This window comes from Gossypium arboreum, chromosome 3 (genome assembly GCF_025698485.1).
Source record: "Gossypium arboreum isolate Shixiya-1 chromosome 3, ASM2569848v2, whole genome shotgun sequence".
Taxonomy (NCBI): domain Eukaryota; kingdom Viridiplantae; phylum Streptophyta; class Magnoliopsida; order Malvales; family Malvaceae; genus Gossypium; species Gossypium arboreum.
In genome coordinates, this window is record NC_069072.1 from 42,509,296 (window position 1) to 42,519,364 (window position 10,069).

The window sequence follows — 10,069 nt, forward strand, 5'->3', positions numbered from 1 at the left end:
CACTATATTTGAAAACAGAGATTATTGGGGTGGAAAAGAAGAAGTGTAATCATATTGGGCCATTTACGCTAAAAGTAAAAATATTGGGCCATTTATTAAACAAAAAAGGAAGGACGAAAAACAAAACAGTTACTCAACTTTGCCTCATCCAACGTAACAAGTTAACTGGCCACGTCAGCTATTCTGTGACGGAAAATATTAATGGGTAACTGATTTGTCACTTTTTGATAACATTAGTGACTGATTTATCATTTTTTAAAAATTAAGTGACTGGTTTACTAGCTGCATCAAGGTTGAATACTGTTTGTAAAATTTACCCTAAAATAATTGGTGCAAAGAAAAAAAAAGGGATCGCGGAGCAGTCAAGTAGTTTAGGTGGCAAAACAGATGTTGTGTTCTTCATCGGCAGCAATCAAAAGGATATCAGTATCGTGGCTGATTATGGCTAACAATTCTAACTTCAAATCCCACCGCCTCTCTCGTTCTGGTACTACTAAACCATCTTATTTCTTCATTTATTTTTTCTCTTTTATTTGCTCTGACATCCATCATCCAAACCCTCAATAACCAGATGATGCTGCTTTGGCGTTAGAGAGCTCCACTAAAAGACCTAGAACTATGAGCACCCATTCCTCCCTCAAGGACGCCTTTTCTTCCTACGCTGATCACCTCAATGCCCTCGTAATTTTCCTCCTCCTTTTTCTCCATTTTTCACTTTTATTTTTGCTTATTTTTACCTTGGCTCGCAGTACTTCTCTCACAATTTTAGATGACAATTCAGATTTTATGGGATTTTAGGTCTTTAAAATGGTGAATATCTTGATCTACAATATGAAATTTAATTATACCCAATAGACCATAAACTCACGAACTGGCTTGGAGAAAAAAAAAAAAACAAAAAGTGTGGACCCAAAATCGATACAAGATCGTTTGTTCTAGCAGTGAAGCTTGTTTTGTAGTTGGATGCTTGCAATGTGTGGATATATGTTCTCCAAAACGTTCAAAGTTTCTTACATGTATAAGCTGTAAAGTTCCCTTGCATAATGGAGTTTCTCTTTTGCATGTATTTACTTGACTACCGAAGATGCTTTTATATGCACCGACTAATCAACACAAATCGTTTTTTGTAGAATGAAAAACGCGAAAGGATTGTAAAAGCCAGTCGTGATGTAACTATGAATAGTAAAAAAGTCATATTTCAGGTGCACAGGTAATGTTGCCGATTTTCAAGATTTCAATGATGATAATTTTACTTACTATTGCTGCTGCCTATTTGTGTTGTTCTTGATTGCAAATAGTTCATTCAAATACGTTTTTCAACTTGCAGTCAGTTACTATTCTGTTTTCTTTACCTGTACGGTTAAATGAATTATTTTATTTCAGTTCATATGATATGTTACTTTGCTTTTGGTTTAATCTTGATGACAGAATCAGTAAAGCCAACAGAGAGGAAGTTTTGGAAAAGGCCGAAAAGGATTTAGCTGCAGTGAGAGATCAGCATATTTCCCGACTGGTGAAAGAGTTGCAGGGGACTGATTTTTGGAAGCTACGGCGAGCATACTCTCCGGGGGTTTCATCTTTTTCTTCTTATAGTTTTGTGCCAAAGAGAAACTACCGAGTTGACTTACCATGCTTGTTTCTTGGCAGGTACAAGAGTACGTTGAAGCTGCAACATTCTTCAAATTCTGCCAAACCGGAACTCTTTTGAATCTTGATGAGATAAATGCTAGTTTACTGCCACTGAGTGATCCATCTCTCGAGCCTTTGCAAATTAACCTCCTTGACTATCTCTTAGGGGTAGATGCCTGAATATTATGCTATTTACTTTTGAAGGCAGAGGCTGATGAAAACATTTGATGCTAATTTTTTTGTATATCCTTATATCCTTTGTTCAAATATTGCCTACTTATTATTCCCAGCATACATGCATACATACATACAGATCTCTGACACACTGAACCAACACATACGCTCACACAATGTGCATTGTGATGGAAGAATGTTTACTCTTCTTTTACAGCTAGCAGATTTGACTGGGGAACTGATGCGGTTAGCAATTGGTCGAATATCTGATGGTGAAGTAGAATATTCTGAGAGAATATGCCAGTTTGTACGTGATATTTACAGAGAATTGTCTCTTCTTGTCCCACTTATGGATGACGGTTCTGACATGAAGACAAAGATGGATACAATGCTCCAAAGTGTTGTGAAAATAGAGAATGGTAATATTGAAGCTGGTTTTCTTGCCCTTAAATACAAAATCTTCTCATAGCATATTATGAAAGATTTCTTCATTAAGCTAATGAATATGCGATGCCAAGAGTTCCACGAGTTTCTTGTTTTTGTATGTGCTATGAATACCTAAGAGTTTTATGAGACTTGACAGTAATTCACGCAAAACTTGTACCCACACGAAAGTTCTTTTGCTGGATCTCTTATATGGGTTCTTTGTTGCTTGCAGCATGCTTTAGTGTTCGTGTGAGAGGATCAGAGTACATTCCACTTCTAGGGTCCAGCGATCCAAGTTCTTTCTTAGTGGGAGTATCTGATGTGGAATTATGAAAGTAACTTGTGCTTCTCGTAGCCTCTTCTGCCTTGTATTGTTTTAATCACCATATATACAGTATACCATTAGCTTCATTTACTTTCATTCCTGCAGTTGTTGACTGGAGGAGATGTTTCCTGCTCAAGATTCAAAGGTTTGGGAGTAGGTGAGGAAATGTTTGCGCCGATATTGAAGATCTTTGAGGCATTTTTGGACCGCACTTTGTTAAAGTTGATGTAACTAACTTGCATGCTAGACTCTTCAAATTCTTCATGGGATTAAAAATCATCTATCGTCTCTTTGAGATCTTTCATATGGCCATTGGCTATCTGCTTATTTTAGTTGATGGGAAGTTGACAATGGAGCTGAGAAATAGAAAACTTTTGAAAGATGTGTTGACAGAATAACCAATTTAGGAATCTGATACATCCATTGTTTTCTGTGTGAGAACATGTTTGCTTTATAAATGCAAAACTAGGCTTCTTTAGTTGGGCTTTTTGTACACTCAGCTCAGCTCTACTTAACATCGGGTAGAGCATGTCTTTAAACCATATTAGCAGTCTATTTGGAAAAAAGGCCTGGAAACAAAGCGACAGGCCTCGGAGACTTCAAATTGGGGCTCTTCCAATTACATAAATCTTGCAAATACTAATTTGTAGAATTAGTTTGTCATTTAGATTTTTATTTTATTTTATCAATTCAACTCTAAAACGGTGAGTAACATGATCAAAGGTGAAAATCCATTAACGGATGGACGGTGAGCTCTAGGTATTTATGTTCTATGTGTAAGTATTTGAGTGGCATATAAAAGAAATAAGATGAAGATACTAGAAAGCATATAAAAGAATACAAATCTACTTTAGAGCTAAAACCTAAAAAAACCAAGGAAAGATACTGACAGCTAATTCAAAACAACCGCAGTTTTATCCACACACCTTGGGAGATCAACCGCCTCTTAAATCTTAACCTCCTAATTTAAACACGTGACTCAATTATTTAATTACTCTCTAAATAAAAAAATAAAACAAGCGCATCTTAGCACTCCCTCCTATCCTATCCTATCCTATCCCATCCCTGGTTCTTTTATAATATGCAGCCTTGCTAAATTACGCCCTTCTCTATCAAAGGCAGCAACTTTTTAGAAAAGAAAAAAAAAAGAAAGAAAAAAGGCGAGTCTTGCTTTTAGAGCTCGCAGGTTTTTCGAGTATCGTGTCGTGGTGTATCTGATTCTCATGATTCATGAATTATTATTATTTTTGTAATTTTTTTTAATGTTTTGTTACCTTAATGAGAGTGGGGTATTCAGGGGAGGGGGCTCTAAAGATTCCTTTTATTTTTTTTTAAAGTATGTAAATAAAGTTGTGCATTCTACATTTGTGATTCTCAGATCATTCATATAATTGCAAAGACAGAGTAAACAATACCCTTTTTTCTTGTTGAAGAGAGAATTAAAAAAGCAAGAGAGGAACATTGGTTAATCCAAGATCTCAAATTTCTCAAAAGAAACTATATTGGGTAAGCCCCTTTTGATCTATCTCCTCTGTCTTATTCCTTTTTATTCTCTCTTCCACACTGTGGGTTTTGTTGACATTGAGAATTTTCAGTGTTTTTAGAGCTAGAATCTTATGCTATGGTCTTTGTGCTTGATTTTCTTCTACTTCTTTTTCAAGTTTCTCAATGTTTTTTGTTGTGGTGGAGAATGGGAATACTTGTACCTTCTTTCTCTCTCCCCCCTCCTCTTTTTCTTCATTTTCAACAATTCCTTTATTTTTGACTTGCCCAAAGTAAGTCTTTTTAAGGTTTTGCATTTTTTTTACCCCTTTTTCTTTCTGATTTCTCATTGGTGCTCTTATTTCCAAGTACTACCCTTGGTTTCTTTCATTGGCTGATTTTTGTTTTCTCGTTTCTAGAGATGAACATGAGCTTTTCACATGACATGGGTGATGAATATGAAAAATTCATTAGAAGAATGAATCCGCCCAGGTAAGCTAAAAATTGTCTTCGTTATCTGTACTTCGATCAAGAGTTTTGAGAAACATCAAGTGATATTGACTTATTTTTCTTGTCAGGGTTGTGATTGATAATGAAGCTTGCAAGAATGCAACTGTGATAAGGGTATGGCCGTCTGATTTTGTGTTTCTCTTCTTTCTTTTTTAAATGGTACCTTTTGATACTTATCCCATATCATAATGCAGGTTGACTGTGCAAACGAACATGGGATCCTTCTTGAAGTTGTACAAATCCTGACTGATCTTAACCTTATCATTAATAAAGCCTACATATCTGCTGATGGCAATTGGTTCATGGATGGTAACATATCTCGTCTTCTTACTTTTGGACTTGTCTAGTAAATTGATTCTCATTTTTTGCTTTTGGTTTTTGCAATACCAGTTTTTAATGTTACTAATCAAGATGGAAACAAAATCACAGATGAAGGTATTCTAGATTATATTACAAAGGTAAGCACTTCAAATTTGTAATTGATTTTCCTGCTCTTTTTTTTTTTTACATGCCTACCTGATTGTTTGTGCGTTTTGTCTTCAGTCTCTGGGGCCAGAATCTTGCTTCACATCTGCAATGAGATCTGTTGGGGTGAAGCAAACAATGGACCACACTGAAATTGAGTTAACAGGGAGCGACAGACCAGGGTTGCTATCTGAATTAAGCGCGGTCCTTAAGCATCTTAAATGCAATGTAGTGAATGCCGAAGTATGGACACATAACACCCGTGCTGCAGCTGTGATGCAAGTGACCGATGAGGAAACAGGAACATCAATTACCGACCTAGAAAGGCTATCTATGATAAAGGCACTCCTTTGCAATGTACTTAAGGGAAGCAACAAATCTAGTTTAGCCAAAACCATAGTTTCTCATTCGGTCACACATACTGATAGAAGGCTTCACCAAATGATGTTTGCGGACAGGGATTATGAACAGACCGGTGATGATGTTTTGGAGGACAGGCAAAGGCCGAATGTGGATGTTGTGAATTGGTATGACAAGGACTATTCAGTGGTTACCATTAGGTGTAAAGATAGACCAAAACTTCTCTTTGATACCGTTTGCACCTTGACCGACATGGGGTATGTAGTGTTTCATGCAAAAATTGATACCGAGGGGCCAGAGTCTTATCAGGTAGTGCGCTTTCTTCTTTCTTTACATGGTCACTTCTCATGAGTCTGCGATTTTGTATGATTTCATGCGGTTCTAATTACTTGTGCGTTACATCTTGTGTTTGTAGGAATATTACATTCGTCATATAGATGGATCTCCTGTTAAATCAGATGCAGAGAGACAAAGAGTAACTCAGTGTCTTGAAGCGGCAATTAAGAGAAGGGTATCTGAGGTGGGTGCATTCTTCATATTATATATGTACACACACAAGCTGGGAGTATGTTCTTGGCTTTGTTTCAGACAATCACATTATTTTACCTAAACTATGCATTTCATAACATCATATTATGCTATTACTTGCCTGGATTGCTGATAATATTTTGTTGCTCTTCTATTGCTGCTTTGAAGGGCTCCTTTCATTAATAATGTTATTAATTCTTCTTCCAGGGGTTGAAGCTAGAACTTTGCACAACAGACAGAGTTGGATTGCTATCTGATGTCACTCGCATATTCAGGGAGAATAGCCTCACCGTCAGCCGAGCAGAAGTGACAACCAAAGATGGCAAAGCTGTTAACACATTCTATGTTCGGGATGCATCGGGGTATCCTGTCGATGCCAAGACCATAGAATTCATCCGGCAAGTGATTGGGCAGACCATACTAAAAGTTAAAGGCAGCCCTGAAGACGTAAAATCAGTTTCTCAGGAATCTCCAACTAGGTTCCTATTTGGTGGTCTCTTCAAGTCAAGATCTTTTGTGAATTTCAGCTTGGTCAGGTCTTATTCCTAATGAGTATAATAATATTTTATCTTCATCATTCCACATGTAAATCAAAGCCCATTTAGCTTAGATTCTACGGTAGATCTTTGTTCATTTAGCTGTTGCAGTCTAGGAACCATTTTTATCAGTTCTGGCAAATGAAAGCCATAGATAGAAACCGAAGGGCCTGTAAAATTCCCAACTCACCCCCTCTTTTAGCCTTTATTTAAAGTGTATTACCCAACCTAAAGTTGGATCCACCAATGCAGGAAATGACAAAATGGGTTGTGACCTTTATACATAAATTACTTTTCATTGTTTTAACCCTTTTGATCTTTTTTTTTTACTGTATTGATGACAAGTCGAGTTTACATTTTTCACTATAATATTGGATCTTTGATTTGACCTATAGCTTCTCAGTCTCAGCTGTAAAGACTATGAAACGTACAACTGTTTGAAGAAAAACAAAGCCCCATTGAAATTCGCAGTGGGAGTTTTTGCTTTCAAGAAAAAAAGTTGTGGGTGACAACCTGCCATCAAACATGCAAATGAGGAAGGCGGCTTTGTGTTTTGTTTTGGTCTCTTTTTATAATTTTTTCTTGAATTTCCAACTTGTACCAATATTTGTTAAGTGAAAAATCATTGATTAATTAGTTGATTAAGGATGATATGTCAATATTTATAATAATGATTTTATTTTATTTTTAAAATGTTCCACCCAAATCCTTGCGAAAGTGAATTTGATCATATTCAGTTTGACGGACTGTTGAGGAAAATGAAAGTAGCATAGCAAAACTTTTGTGACTCCACGATTGCACCAGGGTGCCGCCATGTGGTGCCTTGGATTCTTTCTCAACATCATAACTTTAGATACCATATGAAACAAAGTAATCAAAATCAGTATGAAATCTGATGTGAAAACAGTAACACTTGTGACTTGACGTCAATATATAGAATGAATTATTACATGAATATAAATCCCCAAGAAGTTGCCACATAATTGGCATCAACAAAAGCTAAATTGGTAAGGTTTGCATGATTGCCTTTTTGAAACCTCTTTTGTCATTTAACACTTTCAGCAGTCCAATTTCATCATGGCTTGCATAACATTGTTAACATATGCAAATGTAAGGATGATGTCTGCAGGAGTATATCACACTGATTTTCATTGGATGTACGTTCATTTCAAAATTTAAAAAAAAGAAATAAACATTTTTTTTTCTGATGTAAAAGTTGAAAGAGTAGAAACATGAAAGCATGCTTTCCCCTTCCACCTTAAAATAATAAAAAACCAACATGTTCTATGTTTTTTTTCTTCTCTTTTTTGAACTTGCTTTGCTATTTTACTTTTATTTGGTAAAGAACAGGCACATGAATCAGTGGTCTTCTCTGACAGGAAACAGTCTGCAACTGCAAGCTAAGTATATATATACATAGGTACGTACGTACATACATACAAAGAATTAGCAGCATTCATGCATCTTGAAAGAAACAGAACAAGGGGAAAAGATTAAATAGATGTGCTTAGAACTGATACCCCAGACCAGTTAACAGTAACATGGAGTGCTGGTCTCAAATAACTTTTATGATTTCGGATTGTTTTATTTATCACAATTGACCGTGTTGACATCCATCACAGAAAACCTTGGTTAGAAGGTCTTGGACCAGAGGAGGAAAATAAATTAAAAAAAAAAAGAACATTGGGAAATTAATAATTTAATTAAACTGTTGATGTATCATGTGCTTCTGAGGATCTTGTCACTAAATGTGTGCATTGATTCCTCCCTCACATGTAGGCATATGGAAGTACTTATTAAGCAATATATCAGAAACCCATCTCTCCACATGTATGACTGACCGACTGGGATCTAAGCTCAAGCATATACCAAATAATTTATTCATTGCGGAGTTAAATTATAGAGTTAATTCAAGAGATGTTGCACGTTGCAGCACTCCTATGATGTGCCATTTCATGCTTGCGAATCACACAGCATGGATATGCATACTGTATTCTGAAGCAAGCAAGCAAGGCATATGCTAATTAAAGGGTTACAGTATCTTAGATCTATAAAATATGGATATATAAAAAAAAATGCGTGTCTTAAATGCTTAAGATCCAGTAAGGAAGGGAAGGATATGATAGAGATGAACCGATAGGAGAGACAATGGCAGAATCTGGTAGTGAGTTCCCAGGGTTCCAAATTTGTGTTCACAAAGAGGAACTGGTATTTAGAAGGCCACTGAGCAGGCTTCAAAGACAAGCCCCTCGTCCTTTGCAGATTAAGCCTAATGCTGATGGCAAGGCTTCACCATCACAAGCAATGGACTTCAATTTAAAGTCATCATCATCATCATCAGTAGCAGTAGCAGCAACATCTTCGACTTCATTTAGTTCCTTCTATCAAAGCAAAGATCCCATTCCTCTACTATCACCTCTTGTTTTGCCTACTTTGCTTCAATCATCTTATCTCCATCAAGAAGGGAATACAGCACCATAAATCTCTGTGAAAGGTGTTAAGGATTCCTTGTTATAAATACGTAATTTATCTTGTCTTCCCTGTGTTTCACATTGGATTGTCATTACTATATATTTTCTGATACTCTTTCTGTTTACTAAAACTCATGTATTTAACAGCATTTGAAGAAGCATTCCATTTCATTGATTTTAATGGTTTATATCACTCTACCAATAATTCGTATATGTTATGAATCATTAGATTGGAAGAACACAATATGGAAAAGCTTCAATATCTTTTTAACAAAAAATGAGATGTTTGATCATAGCAAAAACAGGTGGAAATGAATCATACATTCTTGTTGTTTACACTCTGTTGAGTTCATGAACCCATAGTTATTAGTGAATGTAAGGAGGAGAAATGGCAATAAATAGGCCAATAACCATCTATAAGCACCATGCAGATGATGATAAAAACAGTCCACAAACTTCAAACAAGAAATTGGGCCTCTATGAAAAAATGGGCCTAAACTTTCACTTTTTTCTAGCCCAATTTTTACCATTTAACTATCAAGCAAAAATTCCTAAAACCTTTTTTCAGCATTTGTGCTCACAAATATTGAAACTTAGAATTTCTATAACCTAAAATATTTATGGGAAGATTCTTTAAATATTATAAATGGTTGAAGCATATGTACAAATTTACCAAAATTAAGTAGAAAAACAATTATCCTCTCTTCTTGTGTCTGTTGAAGTTATACATGAAGTGAAAACTACTATAATCTAATTAAGAAATCTTTATTCTTGAAAAACTTGTTTTTACGCAAAGGTGTTATACATATTATATAGGAAAATTAGCAAACAGTTTAACTAAACTCTAACTGCTAACTATTAACTACTTTGCTTAACCAAAATAATGGAATAGCAAAAATAACTGTTAGTCTAACATTCTCCTGGTTTCTTCAATGTTTGAACTTCTTAGAGCAGCATCTATTGATAGCACTTGAAGAGCTTGTCGAAACGATGCAAATTGCATGGGTGTGATAGGTTTGGTAAAGACATCAACAATTTGTTTCGACGATGGAACATAGTTGACCTACAGCATACCATCGAGAACTTTCTCTTGTACAAAGTGGTGATCAATCTCTATGTGTTTTACTTTGGCATGGTGTGTAGGGTTTGCAGCTATCGATACT

General features: G+C 35.8%; 3 protein-coding genes across 3 annotated transcripts; all 3 read left to right on the plus strand.

Moving 5' to 3' along the window:
* Positions 1–285: 285 nt before the first annotated feature.
* On the plus strand, positions 286–2,995 carry LOC108476843 (uncharacterized). The gene is made up of 8 exons (XM_017779202.2): positions 286–487; positions 572–681; positions 1,131–1,210; positions 1,429–1,570; positions 1,648–1,797; positions 2,021–2,222; positions 2,462–2,564; positions 2,660–2,995. Exons 1-7 carry the CDS (start codon positions 388–390, stop codon positions 2,560–2,562), a joined length of 885 nt encoding a protein of 294 aa, XP_017634691.1. The 5' UTR covers positions 286–387; the 3' UTR covers positions 2,563–2,564; positions 2,660–2,995.
* A 382-nt stretch (positions 2,996–3,377) lies between these two features.
* LOC108476705 (ACT domain-containing protein ACR4-like) lies at positions 3,378–6,723 on the plus strand. Its single transcript, XM_017778983.2, has 8 exons — positions 3,378–4,060; positions 4,456–4,528; positions 4,615–4,660; positions 4,741–4,855; positions 4,937–5,004; positions 5,090–5,680; positions 5,787–5,891; positions 6,107–6,723. The coding sequence occupies exons 2-8, from the start codon at positions 4,458–4,460 to the stop codon at positions 6,446–6,448; spliced, it is 1,338 nt and encodes a 445-aa protein (XP_017634472.1). The 5' UTR covers positions 3,378–4,060; positions 4,456–4,457; the 3' UTR covers positions 6,449–6,723.
* Positions 6,724–8,342: 1,619 nt separating this feature from the next.
* On the plus strand, positions 8,343–9,127 carry LOC108478983 (uncharacterized). Its single transcript, XM_017781430.2, has one exon. It carries the CDS (start codon positions 8,584–8,586, stop codon positions 8,914–8,916), a length of 333 nt encoding a protein of 110 aa, XP_017636919.1. The 5' UTR covers positions 8,343–8,583; the 3' UTR covers positions 8,917–9,127.
* The last annotated feature ends 942 nt before the right edge of the window (positions 9,128–10,069 follow it).